Here is a 24,029-nt window from a genome sequence, read left to right on the forward strand (position 1 = left end):
TACTAATGCAGATGGAGGCGGCGTGTACAGCTCCAGATTCTGTTCATTTTAAAGCTGCATAAGCTATTGAGAAGTTTCTAGCTAGCATGAAAATAGGGTGCCTTCGGCTGGCAACAATATTGCAATGGGAAGAAAGCACGGATCACATATGGCCTGATTTAGGGAGGCTTTTCTCATGTACCGTGTGTGTATGCAGAACACAAACTTTGTAAATCTGACCCTTCATGTGAAAGAACATCTCAGCTCCAAGTCAATACTCAGATCTCTATCCAGGTGTATGTGCCTTCCCCCCCCCCCCCCCCCCCCCCCCACACACACTGCAGTTTGCTATGTTTCTTTAAGGTACATAACAGCAGCCCTGAAAAGCAGCATGACCACCTCTGCAATAGCCATCACAGAATGGTATATATACACGCATACAGCCACATTCATCTGAACACTAACTTCAGTGGATGCATAACATGAGAAAATGCACATAAATACAATCCTACCTGGAAGAATGGACAGTATGACTAATTGTGACCACATAGCCTGCTCCTCCAACATCCAGATAGGGCCCAGTAAAACTGATTAACCCTGGGTTAGCCAGTGCATGCAGATACCTAGTGCAGACAAAGACCACCACATCAACTACACTGTATAACAGGTCAATATTAAAGCTTTGCATCGTACTGTTGATTCTCAATAGGAACAATGTAGTCATGTATACAAGTTATTTTTATGCATGAGTTATCCTCAGCGAAAAAAAAAAATGACATTTTTAGATGTTCCAGTTGCCATGAGCTTCAAAAAGGCTTGCATCATTTCAGGGAGGCACAGTGCACCAAAACTGGAATACAACCAGAGAGAAATGCTTGCTTAGGAAATGGCGGAGTCAAGGAGAAGCACGAGTTTCTAGCTTTGCAGAGCACATAGTCTTGTTCTTTTAGCTGTGGGTGAACACTTCAAGGATTTGGAGCACCTTCAGGCACTACATTTACATCCATCCCCCCCATCCCCCCCCCCCCCCTCACCCCAGACTCCAGCAATGGCAAGACAGCATCCCCCCTCCTTTAACTACCCAGCAGTATCCCTTCCCCAAGCCTAGCAGCATCCGACTCGCTCTCTCCCCTCCAAGCAGCATTCTTTCACTATTCCCTCTCCACGCCCCTCAGCTCTCCTCTGTCCCGCAGCATCCATTTCTCTTCCTCCAACCGCAGCCCTACTGACCCCAGCAGTACTTCCCCCACCCTACAGTTCCCGCCCTAGAGCATCCATCCCCCTCCTTCCTGCACCACAGCTGGGAACAGATACAGGAGCACTGAGCTGGGTGAGCAGTGAGCACGTCTCATGAGGCCCGTTCACCCCACCGTCCTTCAACTTGTTGTCTAGTGCAATGGTATGGTGGTATCATCAAAATTTGGCACCCTGGGCAGTTGCCTAGGTCGAAATCAGGACATGGACCACTTCAGTACTTGGATGGTATAACTGGGACTGGGGTTCCTGCTATAATGAATATTTGGACCTTCGTAACTCAGGGAACATGTTTGAGCCCAGAGAAAGAAGACATATGGTTGTTCGTTTTGATACATGCACCTTATACCTCACAGATGATCTCTGCCGGCCATTGTCAAAAGTTTCTGTTTTGTCTGGGGGCACCATTTTGTCTAGCAGCTGCCCTAGCTACAGTGGCGCACAGGCAAGTTCCAAGTCTGCCAGCAACTTGCTGCAAAACTGAAATTTTTAGTAAGCAGGAGGTTTAAGGGAACAAAGAACAAAAATACATCATCAGGTCTGCCTTAAAAACCAGGACTGGGTAAGCTCAGCTGAGCTGAAAGCAGGGTGGCCCCAGTCTAGGTTTCCGGGATCCTCCTCCTCCTCCTTCCTCTTGGGATTTATCATGGGCAAATCCACCATTCAGGTCTTTTACGGCGGCGCGCTACAGGTCTGCTGCACGTGACTAATCAAAGAGAAGGGACAACGGTTCCCAGAGTCACAAAGGCCCGACATCTGGCGTAGTCTCGTAACTGAGAAAATTTAAACTTTCCCCCCCCCCTCCTAAACTGGTCCAATGCCATTTTTGTCTTTGATCTCTTAAGCATTTTTCTGGCACAAATTTTTGTTTTGTACTTAGTGGAAAGGACTTCACTATATAGCATTAAGGCGTGAGGAGGAAGGCATGCACAGTGGCACAGAGACAGCCATAAGGAGCGAGGTGTCTGCGGGGCAGAAGAATTAGAAAGCCCATGACAAGGTGGAAAAGGGACAGAAAAGTTTACTTTCACGAGTCTCTTTCTCCAGCCAGACATCCTTTAAGGCCTTTATACAGTAACTGCTGTCTGGCTTTCCAGTACACCTGTTCCCAGTTTGTCCAATATCTGCAAGATACCAGAGTTGATCCACAAACTGATCCCTTTGCCAGAAACAAGAGACAGATTTTTTTTTTTTTTTGCATTAGGGACAGAGAGGAAGCATTTCATCTTTATTAGTTTACATCACATGCTCCTTTCTTGGCAAAGTTTTTTTTTTTTTTCTGAATCAGTATAAAACAAAGCAATGAAAGAGAAATTAATAATTAAACAGGTAAATATACCTTCATAAGTAGGGCCGGCAAAAGACTTACTGCCCCCGCCCCCCCCCCCCCCATACAGGCCCAGGTCTCCATTCTCCCCTCCCTCAATCTCAAAATCTCCCTCACTTCACCAACTACCCACAAAGATCTCTTTATGAAAACAGCATTTTTGCTACAAAGCCCTGAAGCAGGCGGCTATGAAGGTCAGCCTGGCCTAAGAGCAGGACTGCTGCTTCCGTTAGGCAAACTAGGCGGTTGCACAGAGTGCCAAGATTTTTTTTTGGGGGGGGGAGGGGGTGGCAAAATCCTGCCAGCCTGGGGTTCAGGTGCTGTATCAGAGCCAATACCACGAAAGAAGGGAGCACCGTGCTGGAGCCACTGCCACCGGGAGGAGGGAGCGCTGTGTTGCAGCTGCCGCCAATAGTTTAAATTGGGGGTGGGTGAATGACCAAGGGGCTTTGCCTAGGGTGCCAGATATTCTTGCACCGGCCCTGCCTAAGAGCAGAGGCCATGAGCCGGTGCACACTCACAGTTCCTGCAGTGGTGTCTTCCTCTTCAGATATGGGCTTCCTGTTTAGGCAGAAAGCCCAGGCAGGAGGAAGGGGAGTGGCCACAACGGTGACCGAATGGCTCACAATCTCTGCACTTAAGGCCGGACAGTCACTGCTGGTGCTACTGTGGACAGCAGGCGGGGGGGGGGGGGGGGTCCAACAATAGACATTACTTTGATAAATGGTTGTGTGCGGGCAAGGGGGTGGGGGAGAGTGATCTGAAGACTCGTGGGCAAGCAGAAGTCGTGGAGTCACCAACAAAGGCATGCAGCGGAGATCTATGTGATCCATGCCGCCTATAAGAAAGCCACTCGATTCGAGTTCACCTCTGAAGGAATCGGCACTCCCTGGTCATAAGACTGCCCCTGTCCACAAGCAAAGCCTGCTCTGCAAGGCAGACAGAGCCACTGACGACAGCAGTATGCCCACAAACAAACCAATTTTGAAATAATGCACATAAATTTACTAAAATATTATGTTAACATTCAGTTAGTGAATGGAATTGAACCACATTTCCTATTTGGAAACTGAATAATGAAACACAGTACATAAAAAATTTGCAGAGATACTATTGAGAACAATAACATTATTATACCAACTCAGAATGTTAAAATTAATGAAAGTCTCATTTATATACACACATTTATCACATGTGTGTGTGTATATATGTTCTATAGACCACAGCACAGTCTCCATTTTTCCACAAGGGAGTTAAAAACACATTCCATTGGAACTTAAAACAGATTTGATTAAACAGATTTGAAACACAAGTAAAGTGCATTTCCATCTCATTAAACGGTGGAGAGAGAGAGACCCACACGCAGAGAGCATCCTTTGAGAACTTACTCCTGCGCATTCAGCAGGTTATTAATGAAATATTTAATAGCGCTCGCGCTCCAAGACTCAATAACGCGTTACCACGAGCCTTAGAACTCACCATTGTCTCCTAGTGGGATCAAAGGCTTTGTCCATCAGAGAACCAGGATACATTCTGAGCACCCCATTGGGCGTTGCTATGTAACGGCGGACAATGTAACTGTTCAAGCTACTCATTTCCATCTGTGTCATCCATTCATCTGTGACGTGACTGGTAGCCATTACTTCATTTCGGACAGAGAACTGCAAGACAAAGATGCACTCAGCAGGGCTCCTTCGCGGAGGGAGGAGAGGGGCTATGAAATGATGAGGTGACAGGAAGCCCAAGAACCTAGCAGAGTTAATCTAAACTCAATTACACTTCACAAAACCTTCGCACAAAGACGAATGCAATACTCTCCATGTTAAAAACAAAACAAACAAACAAAACAAACCACACATCTTGATGAAACATTACAGTGCACAAGATCCTCCCAGCTAATTTATTTATTCTTATTCTATTTTCTGATAACTTTCACAGATTCATAATGTACATACTTGATATATTTTACCACCATAATCTGTTCCATACTTAGAACAAATGCTATTTAAAAAATTCACATCATCATGAACATTTGAAATAATAAAAAAAAAAAAAAAAGTCAAGTGTATGATTATCAGTAGTTAAACAAAGCCACATACTTTAAGCCCCGGATTTGCGATCAGACGAGTGTTATCGCTGAGATATGCTGTGTAGTGTTCCACCATCCGCTTGGTCTCAGGTTGACTGAGGTGTTCGTAAGGGGAAGAGAAGCTTCCTGCAGATAACATGACTGTAGGACTTTCTAAAAGATGAATAAAACAAAAGGTGAAATAACCGAGCGACTCCTGGCCCCATGGCTCTTCCCTCCCCTCCCCCCAGCACTTGGCGCCAACCAGGCCCCGGCCTCCCCCAGAAGTCCGTGACAGCTAGGCCCCAGGCTTCCCTGCTGCTCAGCAATACTTGTACACCAGGTTCCCTAGAGCTTGGTGACCCCTGGCCCTGGGCTCCTAAGAATTCAGTGACACGTTGACCCCGGGCTCTCTTGCAATAAGTGACACTTGAACAACAAGTTCCCCAATATTAAGTGACACTCTGACCCCCCCATGCTCTCCCGCACTCAGCGACAACCAGATTTCAGGCTCCAGTGGAATGTTTGTCTGTTTTCTGAACCGAGATTATCACGCGCACGAGTTCTACAATGAAACCAGTTTCTTTTGGGAAGCTACTGTACCCGCTGAAGAATGCTATGGATTGAAAAACAGCTTTAACATGCTGATTTGTCCTCACATACAATTCTTTTAAGATCATTAATTAGGGCTCTCAAATTCTGACACCCAGCTTTCTCACAGCATGCAGCACAGACCAAACATTTACTATATTAAAGATTAAAACTGCAATAAAAAAAATAGGCTATATAATATCACACAAAATATAAATAAAAAAAAAGAAGACGACGTGGCATATCCAAAAAATTCAATGGCATAAAAATGATCCAGAGGATCTCATAATATAAAAGATAATCTGGCAATAGACATAACACCCAAGCTTACATCCAGTGCCTCACACATGTGAGATCTTTTAGCAGAGCATATACACATGCCAACACTTTTCAATTTCAGCACTTTCTTTTGGATTATTTTGATATTGCACATAAAGGTCCACAATTAAAAACTTTTCCCAACTTAAGCCCCCAAAAACTTCTTTTGAATTTTCCAGTTCATTTAATTAGATTAAAGCTTGCAAACTTAATTGCCCATTGTATTGCAACAGCTTACTGTGAAATAATATTTAATTTGGGAACCCTTTTCAAAGATGGTGTGTCATGCAACACAGTTTCTCAATGTAGCATAAGTTATGGTTTGGCTATTACCTCCTTAGGGGGAAAAATGTTTATGATGTGGGTTTGGTTGAAAAGATTTTGTAAAAAAAAAACCAAAACAAAAGAAACAAAACAAAATAAACTGTTTTAGGCTTCTTGTACTAAGTGTTGATGTTGGTGTATTATGCTGGACTATTGTATCGTTCAATAAAAATTTCATTACAAAAAAAAAAATAATAATCTTTTCCACATCTATCACTTCCAAGAATTCTCAACAATTTAAAAAAATGCAACAGTTCAATCCATGCAGAATAAAAACAAGATAATTCCCTGGAGGCTGTGCAGCTGAACAGACAACTCGCAAAGCTTTTGCTGGAATTGCTGCTAAGATCCATTCACCCTTTCACAGAGATGCTCAAAATAAGGCCCTGGAAAATACCCAGAGCATGCCTGACACAGGGGCTGTGTTTCGAAGGTTAATCTGCATCAGGGGCATGTTGTACAAGTCAAGTTGTTTTCTTGTATTCTGTATGTTATAAAACGTGTGCATGCCCATTCATCCTAAATCATTTAGAAATTCCGACTCACGCGTTCATTTTTTTAAAGCTCTATAAAAGCAGCCCCTGGAATTCTGCCGAACGTCTGAGAGCAGCACCCATTCTGCAGTGCCAAATGACATCACTCTCACTGGGTTCAACTGGCTATGGCAGAGCTTTCCAAACTGTGTGTCGGGACACGTTAGCGTGTCGCCTGCAGTGTGCAGGTGTGTCGCGCAAGCCCGGTCAACTCTGATGCGAGTTTGGGCTTTTTTTTTTCTAAAGATTCACTTTTTTTTTCAGTTTATGGGTTGCTTATTATTGGGTGATTTTTGCTGTCAATCGCGTTTTTTTGGGGGGCTTGGTGGGTGGAACGAGCCCAGCCATCCTTGCATTGGCTGCTGCTGCCGATGAGGCCTGGCCATGAGGAGTACTGACTGCAAGCAGCAGTGTCTGGTGATCATGGAAGGGAGTGAAGCACTTAACTGGCAACAATCAAAAAGACGAGGTACATGAGTGTGGGGGCCAGACATGTGCTGGGGGGAGAGAGATGAGTGAGTGGGGGGCAAACGTGCTGGGGGGACAGACATGTGCTTGAGGGGGAGAGATATGAGTGTGTGGGGGCCAGACATGTGCTGGGGGGAGGAGAGAGATGAGTGTGTGGGGGACAGACAATTTGTTTTATTATTGTTTCTCATAAATTATAACAATAACATGAATCTTGGAATATATATTTTTAATATAAATTTAAGGTTTTCATGAGATAGGTTGTGTCGTGAAACATTTTATGTATATATTTAAGGAAACATACATAAATTGTCGAAATATGTTTCGTTCGTTTAACCTTTAACCTCTGGTTTACTAGTAGACTGAATTACCGTGTCGTGAAATTATGTTTGTCTAAAAAGTGTGTCACCAACATGAAAAGTTTGGAAAGCTCTGGGCTATGGAGTCACAAATGACATCACTCACCGCATGAACCAATCATATCCCATTCCAAGTGTCACTGAAGTGTGATATGTGATGCTGTCCTGCCCACAGCTGCTCCCCTAAGCATCAGGTAACATGCAGGAAAGCAGCATAACAAAATCTAAAAAATAACAGCTTTCCAGTAAACTTTTCAATCTACAGCACTGTCAGCACACTATCAAGCTGTGGAATCTGTTGCCAGAGGACGAGGATCAAGGCGGCTAGCACAGCGGGGTTTGAGAGAGATTTAGACAAGCTCCTGGTGGAAAAGTCCGTAACACATTGTTAGCCAGGTAGACTAAAGAAAGCTGTTACCATCCCTGGGAATTACATCTCCTTTATGGGATCTGCCAGGTTCTAGCAACCTGGATTGCCCACTGTCGGAGACAGGATGCTGGGCTCCATGGACTCATGGTCTGAACCAGCGTGGCAATTCTTATATCCTTAGGTGTGTATTTCTAAAGTACTCACTTCATCTCACAGTTAATTCGTACACCCCTGCACCTTGCTTTGCATTTTTTTTTTTTTATTTCTCTTGACCTGGCAGTTTCTTGCTGCTCCTTTGGGCTTTCAGCTCAGTTGGAACCCGGGCTGGGAACCGGCGCCAAGAGCCTTCATTCACAACTAACCCCAGGATTATTTCATCCTATTTTATATCCTTCTCCCAGTCATCACGGCGACAGCCCTTGTTCTTCCAGAACCCTAACATGGGCCCTAAATCCAGACACCAGATATTGCTGCTGCATGACAACCCGATTACTCCACAGCATCTCCAGCCCTGGCCAATCTGAGGAGAGCAAAAACCCGACACCGGGAACCCACTTCCCCTCCTGCGTCATCTCAAGAACTGGGCCCCCTGCTTTGCGCTCCTGAGATGACGCAGGATTAGGAGTGTGAACTGAGCGAGGATCTGCCTTACCTAGGGTGGCCAGCTGCTTGAAATGCAGACAGACACTGGGTTGGCCCAGCAGATCCAGCCGGTGGTACAGCAGCTTGCTGCTGGTTAGGGTATTCAGATTCTTCAGCTGCTTGACGGGTATCTCGGGCTGTATCACCACTATGCAGAGGATGAAAGATGTATCCTGAACCTATAAAACAAATGCAATAGGTTAACATCTGTGGCCAATTACCTGCACGAGGAGCATGCAAAAAAACAGAAAAGATGTTCTCCAGAACAGTTCCAGAGAGTAAACAATTTGTCGTCCTCAAAGTGCCGGCTGCTTGGTGGCAAAATGACCTCACAGCTGTAACAAAAGCAGCTGATGCTTGGAACGCTCTGCTCCCCATCTCTGTAGAACAAGAGTGACAAGAGTTCTCTCTCTATTTACAAAAGGTTTCCATGGAAAAACCCCTCCCAAGTCATGAAAAAGAGCAGGATATCTTGCTTTGGGACCATCCCTTGCTGTCTGTCTCTTAGAAGGGAATCTTTAATAGGCGCATCCCAAAGGCAATCACATTCTGCTCTGGAGTGCAACGCACTCAGGTCCAGTGCTGAAGGCAGCTAAGTAAGACCCACATTTCGCTATCCCACTGCAGCCATGTGCAATCTACAGAGGGGGCAGAGGTGTGTAAGTATTATTATTATATTATAGTGTATTTCTAATGTTCCTCATGTTCATTGTACCACATGTTTCATTGTATCCGCCCTCCGGCAACAGTTCAGTTTCATGTAAACCGATGCGATACGTATCCTATACAGGAACATCGGTATATAAAAGTAATAAATAAATAAATAAATAAGTCAGTCCTCTGTGGTTCGGAGTCTCCTCAGAACCAAATCTAAATGGGAGCACACCGACAGCTCCCACTCATGGCCAAAAATTAGGCTATATCTCACAATTTTAAAAAGTTAACTGGATTATTCATAAGCGGCAGATGCTGCTAAGTCTACATACATATTTGTAAATATCTAAACCATATGCATGCCAGAAAGGGGCAGCTCAAGGCAATTGAGGCGAGGGATGAGATGGGACCCCCCCTTCCCCCTTCCCCCTTTTCCACATACCCCCAATACATGTATACACACACACACACATACAGGCTTCTCTGTCCCTCCCTCTCTCTCTCACACAAACACAGGCTCCCTCTCTCTAGTGCACACACACATCACCTCATACAGAGTCCCTCTCTCTCTCGTGCATACATCCTCACACAGGCTACCTATGTCTCTCTCTCTCTCATACCCCCTCACACGGGCTTTCTCTCATACATAGACAATCCCTTCAGACGGCTCCCTCTCTCATAAACAAGCAAGCACCCTCACATATACACAATCCCTTTTTCACACACACTAGCTCCCAAACTCTTGCACACATACACAATCCTGCACAATCTCCTCACATAGGCTCCCTCTCTCTGGCACCCACACTCAAGCATCCTCGTACATGCTTTCTCCCCCCCCCCCCCCGAGCACGTGCTCTCTTCTCACCCCTCCAGGCTCGCAATCTCTCTCACACACACACACACCCCTCTATACACACTCACTCTCACCGGGGCCTTCATCTTTGCTGCAAGCAGAGCTCGCACACCCTCCGGCACTGACTAATGGCACACTAGCCCAATCGGAGCAGGCCAAGGAGGAGGCACAGGAAGTGGAGGGGTTAGCGCGTGTACTGGTGTCACTGAGGAACAGTCCAAAAGGAAAGGGGGTGTGGAATGTCTGAAAGAGGCAGTGCCAATCAGCTGGACTCTTCCCTCCTGCCTCTTCCAACAACAAAAAAAACCCACCTTACCTGCAGGCTTATGCCGAGCCTCCTGCCTTTCTGTCTCTCTCTCTTTTTTTTTTTAATCTTAATATATGTTAGGACCTTAGATATAAAAGGCATGTTGGAACCTTCATCTTTGCCGCGACTGGGACATGCTCCGCTCGCGGCATGCCGGGGTCTCCCCCATCTTTGCCATTTTTGGGGGCATTCTGCACAAATTCTGCGTCCCCCGGGACTATCCACCGGAGGCCCACGGGTCCTTTGTTATTTTGGCGGTAGAGGGTGAGGCGGTCACTAGAGGAGTTTGGAGGGGCAGTTTTTGCTGCTTCCAAATTTTGCTGCCTGAAGCGGCCGCCTCACCCTACCTCACTATAGAACCACCCCTGTTGCCAGATAGTCTTATTTAGAACTTTGCTTATAATCATATTCATGTAAATCAAGGTAATACGTTTTTAAAGATGTGACCTTGGGCTTATTAGCAACAAAAAGAAAAACATGGTCCTAGGGGGCTCCTGGCTTTATGGCGGCAGGCAGGCAGCATCTTCAGAACTGCAGACCTTTGCAAGCTAACGTTCTGTTATTACACTACTACTTACTGTAGTTCACTGAAGCGCAAGACATTTGGACTTATGCAATAAAGCTTTGTATTCACTTCCAGCTGTTTAATAGGGGACATTTCATCCCTTCCAAAAAATATTTGTATGCCCCAGTCCATCCACAATGCCCTCCATTCCTTTCCCCCCTTGGTAAGGCATCACACCCAATCTTGGCATCATTTAGCACCCATATCCCTTTCCTTAAGGTAATTCCCCCAGTTCACTGAACCTTTCCAAACCTTTCCTTACTATTGCAGAGGGCCCACAGTGCAGATCTTCACTGGAAGGAGATATGTCAGAGTTCTCATATCTGCATCACTGCTCAACTCCACGTGCTGCCACTAGGTGGCGCTTTCGTCACTATTGTGAGTTGAAGCATTGCCTAGCAGCACGGTTCAGAGTTGAGCAGTCGTTGCTGCAGAAGTATTTGGATATCTCTCTTGCTGGAAAAGATCTGCATGAAGAACCCTCTGGAATGGTAAGATGGGATGAAAGGAAGGTCACACAAGTCCGTCCACGAGAGGGATAGCTATGGGTTATTGATTGTGGTAGGGGGGGGGGGGGGGGGGGGAAGGGAAAGGGGGCAGGAGGTGAGCGTGTTGATGTGTCTTGTGGGGTTCTCTTGATGGGGGGGGGGGGGGGGAATGAAATACCTCATTAGCTCTTTCACTTTAGAAAAATTGTATTGAATCCACACATCTTTGCACGCATTGCAAAACCAGAATGCTTGCAAAGCAGATGCACCCCACGAAGAAATATCAGAATACCATGCAGCATATCTCTATCTGGATCTCATTGTGAAGGACTGTTAAAGGGACGCACTGACACTGCCATCACCACAACACTTTGCTGGAGAAATCAGCTGCTAATTTTTGTATTTGGGAATTCCTAAACTTTAAAGTTATTAGCAAAATTTTGGAGAAATACTGAAACAGAACTGCTAAACTAAGGGGACATTTGGTCTTACCTGATAATTTCCTTTCCTTTAATACTGCCAGACCAGTTTAGACACATGAATTCTATTTCCCTCCCAACAGATGGAGATAGAGGATGATGAGTGGAGGAGTAGCCTAGGGTTCGAGTCCTGCTGTCCCTCCTTGTGATCTTGGGCAAGTCACTTTACCCTCCATTGCCTCAGGTACAAACTTAGATTGTAAGCCCTCTGGCGATAGGGAAATACAGTACCTGAATGTAATCCACTTTGAAGCACTGAAAAAAGTGCGAAAAGCAGAATATAAATCTAAATAAATAAATAAATAAATAAATAAAAATAGAAGACTAAAGGCTCACAGACATCACCCCTTATAGTGTCCTGTGCTGCATTCAGCCTGCCAGTATTCTATGTAAAAGCTAATCAAGAAATAATCAACATTCCCCAATGCCTTCAAACCCAAGGTCTTCTGGGAAACTAGCAAACAAAAGAACATTCACAACAAAAGAACTAGACAAAACTTATACTCACCTCCACTGACCTGCAATGGGTAATCAGAAAAGAAAACTACAAAAATCACTTTGCACGAACCTCTGAAAGAAACCCCAGAGGAATGAGGATATTAACAGTTAGGGAGGGACTTGGGCTGGTCTGGCTGGACTTGAGGAAAAGAAATTATTAGGTGAGACCAAATTTCTCCTGTCTCATCATCCAGCCAGACCAGTGCAGACACATGGGACATATCCAAGCTAATGTCACAAAAGGAATCTGCCAAAACACTTGTTCAACCAACACCACTCAGTGATAAATATTTTTCTTCTTTTTCTTCGTTATTTTTTCTAATGTTTAACATTAAAAGTTTTTTTGAACCACATCAGTAAGCCTGACAACATACTTTGTTGAAACTAAAGCCGTTTGGACTGTTCAATCATCTGCGGTTCTATTGATCACATAAGTGCTCCCAATATTTTACATTTTTCAAAGCAGTATTTAAAGCGTGTCTTTTCCCATGGGCAGCTCCAACAGCGGCCAGTGTTTCACAACAAAAGTTGCTTCATCAGGAGCCATTAAGAGGAAAAGAGAACTTTGTGCCCAAAAACTGTTGCAACAATATATTAAATCATTCTCTTCTAGGACATTCATGGTGGTGTAACCAACGTCTTCTAGGATGTCATGTCTCTAATAGTCTTCCTTCAGGGACAGAGACCATACTGTTTCTTCAGCAGAGTTTAAATGGTTCACACTCACGTAATCGTAATGAAATCAATCAGCACTGGCACGTCAATACCATGACATAGGATAAATGAATGAAAATATTGTAGCATACTAGGAACAAAAGGAAACACAAATTAAAGAAAAACATATGATAGAGGTGTTTAAAATCATGAGAGGTCTAGAACGGGTAGATGTGAATCAGTTTTTTACTCTTTCGGATAGTAGAAAGACTAGGGGGCACTCAATGAAGTTAGCATGGGGCACATTTAAAACTAATCGGAGAAAGTTCTTTTTTACTCAACGCACAATTAAACTCTGGAATTTGTTGCCAGAGGATGTGGTTAGTGCAGTTAGTATAGCTGTGTTAAAAAATGATTGGATAAGTTCTTGGAGGAGAAGTCCATTACCTGCTATTAAGTTCACTTAGAGAATAGCCACTGCCATTAGCAATGGTAACATGGAATAGACTTAGTTTTGGGGGTTTTGCCAGGTTCTTATGGCCTGGATTGGCCACTGTTGGAAACAGGATGCTGGGCTTGATGGACCCTTGGTCTGACCCAGTATGGCATTTTCTTATGTTCTTATTTAGTTCCAAAGCAGCATTTAATCCCAAGGGGTGAACTCTATGTAAGCGGTGTATCCATCGTTGCTCGGCTTGCAATAATTGCAAATTTAAGTCACCACCCTGCCAAGCAGGTAAAATCTGTTGAACACAAACTTTCAAGTCATCAAATGAATATAAACATTCAAGGCAATGTGCCACCAATGGAGCATTTATCTGGCGCATGATCAAACATGATCTGTGCTCTATTAACTGGGTTTTCAGAGCTTGTTTTGTTTTGACCACATAAAGCATTTTGCATGGGCATTGAATGATGTAAATAACTCCTGTAGATGTATAGTTGGTATTCTGTGTTAGATGAACTCGTTGGATGGAAAAAAATAATGTTGACATGTGTATCATGACGTGGCACACTGAACAAGCCCCACAGGCGGAATGAGAGCCTGCTTGATGTTGAATATCGTAAATTGAAGAATCGGAATGCACTAATTGATCTCTTAGGTTGGAGCCACGGGTATAAGTGAACCTTGGTGTCCTTGAGAATTCTTCATGTATTTGTAGAATATGACAATTGTTTTGAATCAATTGTTTCATCGTGTATGACATGGATGAAAAAGGTAATACATAAGTCAAGATTTCTTCGGAGTTTGATGGCCAAAGTAAAAAGAGCCATTCACGATGGATGTATTTGGCTCGTAGAAAAGCCCGTCTGATGTAACGCTTTGGATACCCTCTTGCAAGAAACATATAGAAACATAGAAACATAGAAATGACGGCAGAAGAAGACCAAATGGCCCATCCAGTCTGCCCAGCAAGCTTCACACATTTTTTCTCTCATACTTATCTGTTTCTCTTAGCTCTTTGGTTCTATTTCCCTTCCACCCCCACCTTTAATGTAGAGAGCAGTGATGGAGCTGCATCCAAGTGAAATATCTAGCTTGATTAGTTAGGGGTAGTAGCCGCCGCAATAAGCAAGCTACACCCATGCTTATTTGTTTTACCCAGACTATGTTATACAGCCCTTATTGGTTGTTTTTCTTCTCCCCTGCCGTTGAAGCAGGAAATCTTTCACTTAATATAGTGGCTTGGTGATGATATTCAGTAATGGTAGTATATAACCGTCGAATTCTGAAGAACTGATATACTGGTAGATTTTCTTTCAATGAACAAGGATGAGCACTTGTGAAATGCAAAAATGTATTGCTGCTAACAGGCTTACGGTACAGAGTGGTGGTGAACCCATCATGGATCTTCAAAATCGTGATATCCAAAAATGTGATGCACTCACTTTGAATGTTGGCTGTGAAGTGGAGGTGAGGATTACATGTGTTGAGCCACAGCACAAAATTATCAAAATCATCTACAGTACTTTGCCAGATCATGAACACGTCATCTATGTAGCGCTTCCAAGTTTCCATGTGCTGTGAGAAGGGGTTGTTAGAAAATATCCATTGGTCCTCAAAATGTCCCATAAATAAATTGGCTAAGTCTGGGGCCATAGTGGCACCCATTGCAGTGCCACAAATCTGTTGGACATACTGATGTTCAAACACAAAATAATTTTTGGTTAAAGCTATTTCCAATAGGGCTAGTAAAAAAGATGATGGGATCCTATGTGGTCTGGGGCGTCGCTCAAAACACTTCATCACAATATCCATAGCTTCATCTTGTGGAATACTTGTGTATCCAAGCTTCCCATCAGATAGGTGGGAAACTGCTAAACCTACTTGCAGGACAGCCAAGCCAAAAGAAGCCTCCTTTCTAGCTTGGACATCCAACTTATAATGCTTTGCAAAAGAATGCAGAGAAGCAAAAATCTAAAAGTTTCTTCCATGATATTGCCTGCGCTCTGGTTGAATGAGCTCTCCCAGGCAGGGGAAGACCCATGCCCACATAGGCAGCCCCAATAGTCTCCTTAATTTAACAGGCTATTGTCACCTTAGAGGCAGTCTCCTCTTTCCTAGGGCCACTAAACAAAATAAAGAAATATTCATATTTCTTGAACATACTGTATTAGTCACCTTCACGTAATGCAGCAAAATTCTTCTGGCATCTAGAATACGCAACTGACGAAACTCTTCTGTGCATACCTCCTTCCAAAATGATGGTAAACAGACCATTCAATTAAGATAAAATGCTGTGGCCACCTTCAGAAGAAAGGAAGGTACCGTCTGGATACCAACAGCTTCCTCTGAAAAAGTCAAGAAAGATTCACTACATAACAATACAGAGGTTTTCCTAGCCCTCAGGAGTGTGTAAACTACCTCAGTTTTGTCTTACACTAAACGCGCCCTCTCAAGGGCCATAGTGTAAGACAAAACTGAGATGCATCCTTGTGAACCATTGGGCTCTGCACCATCAACCCTTTGGATTGTGGAAACCGCATTGGATTCCCTTCCAACATGCACAGTAGCTCCACATACCAGGGACTTCTTTGTCCAGTCTGGAGCTACCAGGATTCCTAGACCTCTGTGGCCCAAAATTCTCTGCAGTGTTCTGCCTATTAATAGCCAAGGGGGGGGGGGACACACAAAGTAGCCCCTCCTCCGGCCATTGTCAAATAAGGGCACCACCTCCAATGACCCAAACGTCCTCCTTCTGCTGAAGTAGGATACCTGGACATTCTTCTGGGAGGCCATCAGGTCTATCACTGGATCCCCGCATTTGTTCAATATCAATGAAATGTACAATTTCTATTCCTGCTATGTTAGACGCAGAGAGAGCCTTCAGATGTCTCTCTAATGATTGCATAAAAAGAGAAACCTCCTGAGCCACCTGCCGGTTCCACCTTGCCGATTCATATAATAACACAGTAGCATAGTAATGATAGCAGAAAAGAACCAGATAGCCCATCCAGTCTGTCCAGCAAGCTGCTGCTGCTCCATGCAGGATACCCCCATGTTTCTCTCAAGGGTAGTAACTGCTGCTCCGTGCAGTTACCCCCAAGCTTTATGATAAGAGTAGTAATATTTACAATCAATCAAAACCAAGTAACTGTCAAACCCATAAATTACTGCTAGCAATATTTTTACTGGGTGAGGAGCCTTCTAGAACATCAGACAATGCTGCTTGATGTTCTTTGCTTTGGGATATGGCCGTAGAAGCCATCCTGTGCTTTTTCCCTTATGTCTGAATGTCAGTACCATAGAATGTAAAAGTCAGGGCCCATGTTGGGGTTATTTGTCTGCATCCAGTTCCTCTTCTCCCCCCCCCCCCCCTGTCAAAACAGGTTAAGGCTTAGTTCAGGTAGAGCTGTTTTAATTGAGCTGTCTGGCTAGAGTGTGATGTGCAGAAAGTCTGAGCTGCTTAGGACACCTCTGATACATTGTTGGATAAGATCTGTACTACTTTCCCTTCCAGAAGTGAGGCAAAATACAAGAGTGCCAACCTGACTGCTCTTGTCGCCAAACGACTGATCGACCACCTGGCTTCCTGTGCTGATCTGGATCCCTGAGCCATCTGATCCTGACAGTGTGCGCCCCAACGAAGACTGGCATTGGTGGTTAGATTCTCCATCCAAATCCACACCAGTTTCCAGATTTTTGGCCACTAACTACCAAGATAAAATGTGCCCTGCTTCTTCCGGTAATACCAGCCTCTTGGTATAAAGCTGAGACTGAGGAGATTACCTGGACAGCAAAGCCCTCTGCAAAGGTTTCATGTGAGCCCTTGCCTACAGTACTAGTTCCAATGTTGCCACCATTGACCCCAGAACCTGGAGATATCTCCAGGTCGTTGGGCATTGCGAACTCAACAGAAGTCTCACTTGCTCCTGCAACTTCCAAATACTTTCCTTCGTCAGATGCCCCTGACCTGTCTAGGTGTTGAACAATGCATCCAGATATTCTGAGTCTGGGAAGGACCTAGCCTGCTTTTCTGAAAACTGACCACTCATCTGAGTTCCTGAAGTAACAATCACTCTGAAAATCACTGTTTCGCCTTGTGTGCTGATTTTACTTGAATCAACCCATTGTCCAGATATGGATGAACTAGAAGGCCTTCCCTGATGTAGAGTCGCTGTCATCACAACCATCACTTTGGTAAAGGTCCTTTGGAATGAGGCAAGATTAAAGAGAAGAGCCCAAAAGTGAAAGTGCTGGCCTGACACTGCAAAACGAAGATATTTCTAATGCTCTTTCCTTATCGGAATATGAAAATACACTTCAGTCAAATCTAAGGACTTTGGGAACTCCCATTGCCTTACTGCTATCATCACTGATGTTAACATTTCCATCTTGACGTGCGTGATATTTAGGGCCCGTTCACATGCTTGAGATCTAAAATTGGCCTTCTTTGGAACTACAAAGTAAATGGAGTACTGCTGATATCCCTCTCAATGCCATAGCCTCTAAAAGACAAAACTGATTTAGGGTACTTCATATTGCTTCCTTCTTGTGAGCGGAGAAACAAGGGGAAACTATAAATGCTTTTGAAGTTGGACAGAAAAATTCTAAGGCATAACAATTCCTGACTACTTCCAAAACCCATTGACCTGATGTAATTTGGACCCATCTAAGAGGTGATGTCAGTGAACCTTTAGTTCTCTGTCTCCATCTGTTGGTTGGGGAGTATAACCCATATGTCTGGACTGGTCTGGCTGTATGAGGAGGAAAATATGGTTTAAGATGACTCAAACGCAGCAAAACTGACTCGAAGCAGTTCGCCAATATTCCTACTGCATGCTCATGGATTTACGCTCCTAATGAGTAAGGATTGCAGAATACATTTGTTCCAGTTATACTTAATTTAATACAGAGAAGCAACTCAGCAGTACCTGCTCAGTTTGCTGACACAGAACAGTCAATTACTCTTGGCATTCGCAGAACTGCATGGATCACATGTGGTTGTCAATTCCATTTTATTTCCTGGGTTAAGATACTTATCTAAAACTTGTTCACAGATTATCAGGTTTATTAGTGTCAAAACATTTTAAGACATGCTGCAGGGACTACAATTATTTTTTTTCTAACAATAAATCTTTTTCTAGCATGTCCTAATGCAGAAGCTGCACTGTCTTACTGGATTGTCAAGAGCCTGGGTATGATGCAAAGACAGCATTCACTGCTCCTAAAGGTGTGTGGGGAAGGGAGAAATAAAATCCCAGCCACTGTAGAAAAGCAACATCGACGGGTGAGAGTCCAAATGTGCAAGGGCCATGAAGAGAACTGCTCTCATTGAAGACTGACTGTTAGTGGCTGATTTTATAGAGAAAAGAGAAGGCAGGAATCAAGAAATGTGGGATAAACCCTGAGTAACTGTGAATGAAGGTTTACAGCACTTTTGGAGGCTATCACTGAACTGAAAGGCCAAAGCTGCAGGAGGATGATGCTGGGTCAAATAATTCCTATTTAGAATCTGACCTAAAATATAAAAAAATTCAGGCAGTAAAAAGTTTCAAATTTAGATAGATTTTCCCCAGGATATCAGAGAGTTTTAATTTTATGTTATTTCTTATTTTTTTCTCTTTTTTTCTTCCCTGAGATACTTCATCTCTCGTTCTTTTTAGCTCACAAATCCTGAAATATCCTCTACCAGAATGAAAATCATAAGAAAAAAGATTTCCAAACACCATATTAAAATAAAAGTGGAAAAAATACAATGCTGTAGAAAGGGAGCAGAGTCATTCCAAAATTCTTCTTAAAAGGGGGAAATGTTTGAGTTATATCTGAGAAATTATAGATTTTTTTTTTTAAAGGCCAAAACATTGCAAGACAGAGTTTTCTCCGTTACTTACCATTTTCCAGGCGTAGCTAACATTGTATGCTTCCTTGCTAGCATCTCTCAGTTTGTTCACATGCCAGGAAAGTGAGGAATTCACCGGGACGGTAATAACCTGACTGCCCAGAGGGAGGCTATAATGGCAACAAATGAAATTAGACATTTCATTAATTAAAAAAAAAAATCTACAAGAGAAAAACGTGTCTGCCACATCACTGTGTGAAGACCTGACTAGAATGTATTACAAGAATAGGGAGAGAACACAAGTGTTAATACAAAATGCTATAAAACCTGCCCCTCCCTCGAGTTCCTTGCCTCGGTGTGATATGATGGCAACAGCCGGTAGTTGGTATCCTCCAGCGCAGGAGCAGGGCTGGACCCAGACAAAGCAGACTTAAGTCAGGTCTGGCCTGATGCCAGGATCTTCTGCCTGACCAGCCGCCTTCCACCCTCGAGTTGAACTCTCAGTTTCTAGTGGCTGGCAGGACTTGGCAGGAAGTGCACACCAAGGGCAGGGGACTGAAGGACACCCACTGAGGCAGAGCTGGCTGCATGAAACAGGAGCAAAAGGGTGCCCACAGACAAACAGAAAACAAGAAATGCACTGCAAGAGACAGGACAAACGGGGAAGAACAAGGAAGACTAGGAGCAGGAGGCCACAAAACCAGGGCCAAAAACAAGCAAACAAAACAAGACCAAACAAAGCGGGCGGCCACAAAACTTGGGCCAGGCAAGGTTCAAACAAAAACAAACCATCAAGAACCAAACTAGACACAAACATACAAAACAAAAACAAGGCAAGGCAAGAACTCAAACTAAGACTAAAATATCAAAGGACAGCAACACAGGGTACAAGGAACTCCACACGTTGAGCCAAGGAACTCACAGAGGGGGAGGTTTATATGCAGAGTAGTCAGTGATGAGAACATGGCTGCCGTTACAACCTCCAAGCCATAGGGCTTGGAGAACTAAGCAGCAGGGAACATGTCCCACTGAGAACCCCCGCTGGTGAGAAGCAAACACTGCATGGAATCCTCATAATATCTACTAGGGTATCGAGTTTCTTCTTTTAGAATATCAAAAATGTCTGTGTTCTCAACATGGACATTTGTGCCATCATCTATTTCTTAGTTCTCCGGATCCATCTTTAATTTAGAAGCTGCTGCGCCCCATAAATTCAGTCTTAATGGCTGTGATTTCTTTGCAACCAAAATCCTAGGTTTCCTTTCTGTACCTAAGTCAAGGCTTCATTTTATTAATGGAGCAGAAAATTGGATATCCAAATACTGCAGTGTCTGATCTTAGGAAATATTCAAAAGAAATTACTTCTTGCCATCTAGAGCAAATGTCTGCAATTGTTCATTTTTTTCTTCTAGTCTCCCCCCTTTGCTTTGCAGTACAGATTCCTCTCTGCATTCCACAGAGACTTCCTACCGTCCTGATTTCTCTAAATCCATCCAATTATTTTAATTTTAAGCAGCGAAATCCCATATATGCCAAAAGATGGCTTTATTATGTGTCCTTTGTGAAAGAATACATTATGGGAAGACAGTGTCCATTTGTCCTTCTGAGTATGCGGCTGTCCAAAGCAGACTGAGCAACATGCAAGGCACAAAGAACACATCTGGAACTTCTGTATACGCCAAAAAGAAGTGCACCAAACTTGATATTTGAAGAAATAGCTAGAGACATTTTGATTTGCTCTTTATTGTATCAACTATTGTATCAACTATCCATGTTGAGTCAGACCAAGGTACTTTGCGCCCAGCATTCTGTCTCTATCAGTGGCCAATCTGGGTCTCATAACCTCAATAGCTGATCTATTTCTTGAATCTCACTCTCAGGGATAAGCACTGGCTTTCCAAGTGTAGTTTACTAATAATTGTCCTTCAGTTAATGGGATAAGAAGGCCTGGTTAGGGTCTTCAGCTAAGTAACCTATAAAATGGAGACATTTTTTACCCTCTTGACAAATAATGTTTTGCTCCACTGGAAAATGAACACCAGCTTTCTGCATTTTTTTTTTTTTTTTACAATAAACCAAAGTGTGACATCACACAGGTGATAAGTTTAGTAGTAATTTACTCCCCTCCACCATATTGACTGCTCGTCTATCAAGTAGGGATTTTGTTACATGGATAATAAACCAAGCAAGAGACTCAACCGGGAACACAACCTCTCTTCAACTAAGATCATCAAACAAATAACAGAGACAAATAATTAGGGACTCCTGCCTGGAAAGAGTTTAAAGAAAGATTTCATTTTAGGATTGCATGCGGTGACGTACACAAGTGATGCAAGACGTAAGCACTGTAAGTTCGGTCAAGTCTATAGTTCTGAGACCATACTAACTGGAAAAGGTATTCACCCACTTCCCTTTTCTATCCCCTGCACCCTGACATCTTACAAATAGGTTCCTTTGAACTGTTGTAATGAGAGAGTTACAGCGGCATCACACAGTGATAGCGCCAAATGAATCCCTGCAGAATTCCCCTTTCATGGTCAGCAGTTGTTTGTACCAGACTGTGGAATCCTCCATATGCGCACTTCCTGATCCAGGTACAACAACTGTTTTCTGGTTGGTTTGGGTTTTTTTTTAAACATAGTAACATAGCATTTTTCAGCAGATGAGAACCTCTTGGCACACCCAGTCTGCCTGGTAACCCCTGCTTACTGAGAACCTTCCAGTCACCTCCCTTCCTTGCCCTCTTGCTTACAGACCGAAATGCATTTTTCAGCTTATTTTCTTGTAAGTCACAAATGGTGCTATTAAGTCTGAAGGCTCCTTTTTAGCTTCATACAAGAAATTAGTCTCTTGATACTAGTAACATGGTGTTCAGCTAACCTCCCCTTAATTTCCTTACCTGCTTCAAAAAGCAGTAGCATCGTATCAAATAATATTTTAAAGTAATTCAGCCGGCAGCTATAAAGAAAAACAATCAGATTCTGCAAGGGTTGTTTTTTTTTCCTTCCTGTTTACTTAGTAATACTTGCTCAGGATTAAAATGAGAATTTCTGAACATTCCTCCTTCTCTGCTATTAGGAATATAAGTAAACAGGGAAGGCTGTGTGCTGGTCTTTAGCAAAGCTGCGGACAGGCATGGTGAAGGCCTTACATCTAAAGCACAAATATTGCACATGCAACGAAAAAGCAGATTAAAGGAACAGGAAGTTTTAAAAATGTGATGGGAACCTCACTCAAAGCTGGACCTGTCTTTTATTCAAAAAAGTACAAACATAAGAAATAAGGACAAAAATGAGTTCTAAAAATAAGACTAAAGCAACAGAGACCAGAAATGGGCGAGCTTGTGTTTCAAGGTAGTAATGCTATTTTTAAAGAAACAAACAAAGCCCCAAACATTCTACCTGATTCACTAAGGGGTTTTTCCCATGGACCAAAATGGAAGAAAAGCCTTAATGAATCTGGCTTATTGTGCCTGGTCAGATCTTACCTTAGGATGTTCTGCCGAACCAGTTCAAATCTGGGAATGTTCTCATAATGTATGATATCAGTGTGCAGTGGTGGCTCTGACAGCAAGTAAGGCCTCGTAAGAGACGGATGCATAAGGGTATAGCCTTTAAAAAAGAAGAAAAGGGGAAAATATCAAGCAGTGCAAGCATGGTACGTGCTCAATACCTAATACAAATCATCCCAGGTAAGGAGAAGCTGGCTAGGCTGAATGCTTTCTAAGGAGAGGACAACTTTTTCAGAAAAAGTTTTTTTTTTCAATAACAAGGGGTTTTTGGGGGGGGGGGGGGGGGGGCAGGGGTGCATGCATGCTGCAGTGACAGAAGCATTCCAGTCTCCTATGCTGGGGCTCGGAGCGGGTGATCTCTCTCATCTAACCAGGGAGATGAGGATAGACCTGACTCAGAAGAGGCAGGGCAGTTTCATAACTCACACTGGCCTCCCTTAAGAGTTTTTGTTTTCTTGCAAGCTTAACATTTTACTGATGAAAAAGTCAGTCTGGCGATCCATTTGTCTCTGTTCTTTTGATGCATTTGGAACTTGGAAGAGATCTTCACAATGGGAAGCATTATACTCTATAGCACTTTAAGTATGGTACACTTTGGGGCCAATTTTCAAATTTTTAGGCTCCTAATTTTTGGAGCCAGCTCCTAAATTGGCCTTTTTTTTTTTTTTTTTTTAATTTCCTGGGGGTGAGTGCCTAAATTTAGTCTATGCCTCATGGTCTGCATAAAAAAACTTTTAAGACCATGTTGAAGACACAGCGTTTTCAACAAGCATTTTCTTAAGGGTAGGGAGTGACATGCAGTTTTGACTGGTTGCTGGAATTTGCAGGTTGTTTATTGTTGATTTAGTTTGTTTTCTTTTTACGATTTTATTATAAGTTTATATTGTGTATGTCGCTTACAGCCTGATACCAGGCATCTAAAATAAATAATAATAAACTATGAAATACAATTCCTAAGGATTTAAGATTGATTCGAGATATCAAGTGTTTTCATAAGCAACTGAAAGCATTTTTATTTAATGAGCATTTATGATTAATCAGCTGTTTTTATGTATGCCTGCATGTTTTTTTTATATTATGATTTATGCATTTATTGTAAATTGCTTAGATCAATGCTATTTGTAATTTGCAGTTTATAAAAACTTTTAAATAAATAAATTAGGATCCTAAATTGAGTATCCTAAAAAGTGGATGGCTACAGGGGAAAAAAAAGTGTAGGGAAAAATGTTAGGCGCTTAACACTGATTTTCAGCACTGGGCACCAATCTTAGAACCCTAAATCTAGGCAAAGGAATAGCAGGTGCAAATTTAAGACCTTAGGTTCAGCTGAAAATAGGTGCCAAAATTTAGCACCTAACTTAGGTGTCTTAATGTAGGGCCTCAGTCTTTTTTGGAAAATTGGCTCCTTTATTTATTAATTTATTTAAAATAGGACTTATGATCATTAAGTAGAGCTGATGATTTGCATGACTTGTACGATAAAGAGATTAGAATCATAGAAAC

The 24,029-nt window shown here is 43.1% G+C and overlaps 1 protein-coding gene across 3 annotated transcripts in view; it reads right to left on the reverse strand.

Annotated features, from left to right (window-relative positions):
• Positions 1-24,029, reverse strand: part of CACHD1 (cache domain containing 1) — a 271,565-nt gene that overhangs the window by 27,456 nt on the left and 220,080 nt on the right. For all 3 annotated transcript variants that reach the window (XM_029617727.1, XM_029617728.1, XM_029617730.1), the window contains 6 exons: positions 22,503-22,626; positions 19,068-19,185; positions 8,244-8,412; positions 4,660-4,802; positions 4,040-4,221; positions 492-602 (listed from right to left, as the gene is read on the reverse strand). In XM_029617727.1, the coding sequence (XP_029473587.1) occupies positions 492-602; positions 4,040-4,221; positions 4,660-4,802; positions 8,244-8,412; positions 19,068-19,185; positions 22,503-22,626 (847 nt within the window). The remainder of the gene's footprint in view (positions 1-491; positions 603-4,039; positions 4,222-4,659; positions 4,803-8,243; positions 8,413-19,067; positions 19,186-22,502; positions 22,627-24,029) is intronic.

The sequence above is a fragment of the Rhinatrema bivittatum genome, chromosome 10 (assembly GCF_901001135.1).
Source record: "Rhinatrema bivittatum chromosome 10, aRhiBiv1.1, whole genome shotgun sequence".
NCBI classification, from domain to species: Eukaryota; Metazoa; Chordata; class Amphibia; order Gymnophiona; family Rhinatrematidae; genus Rhinatrema; species Rhinatrema bivittatum.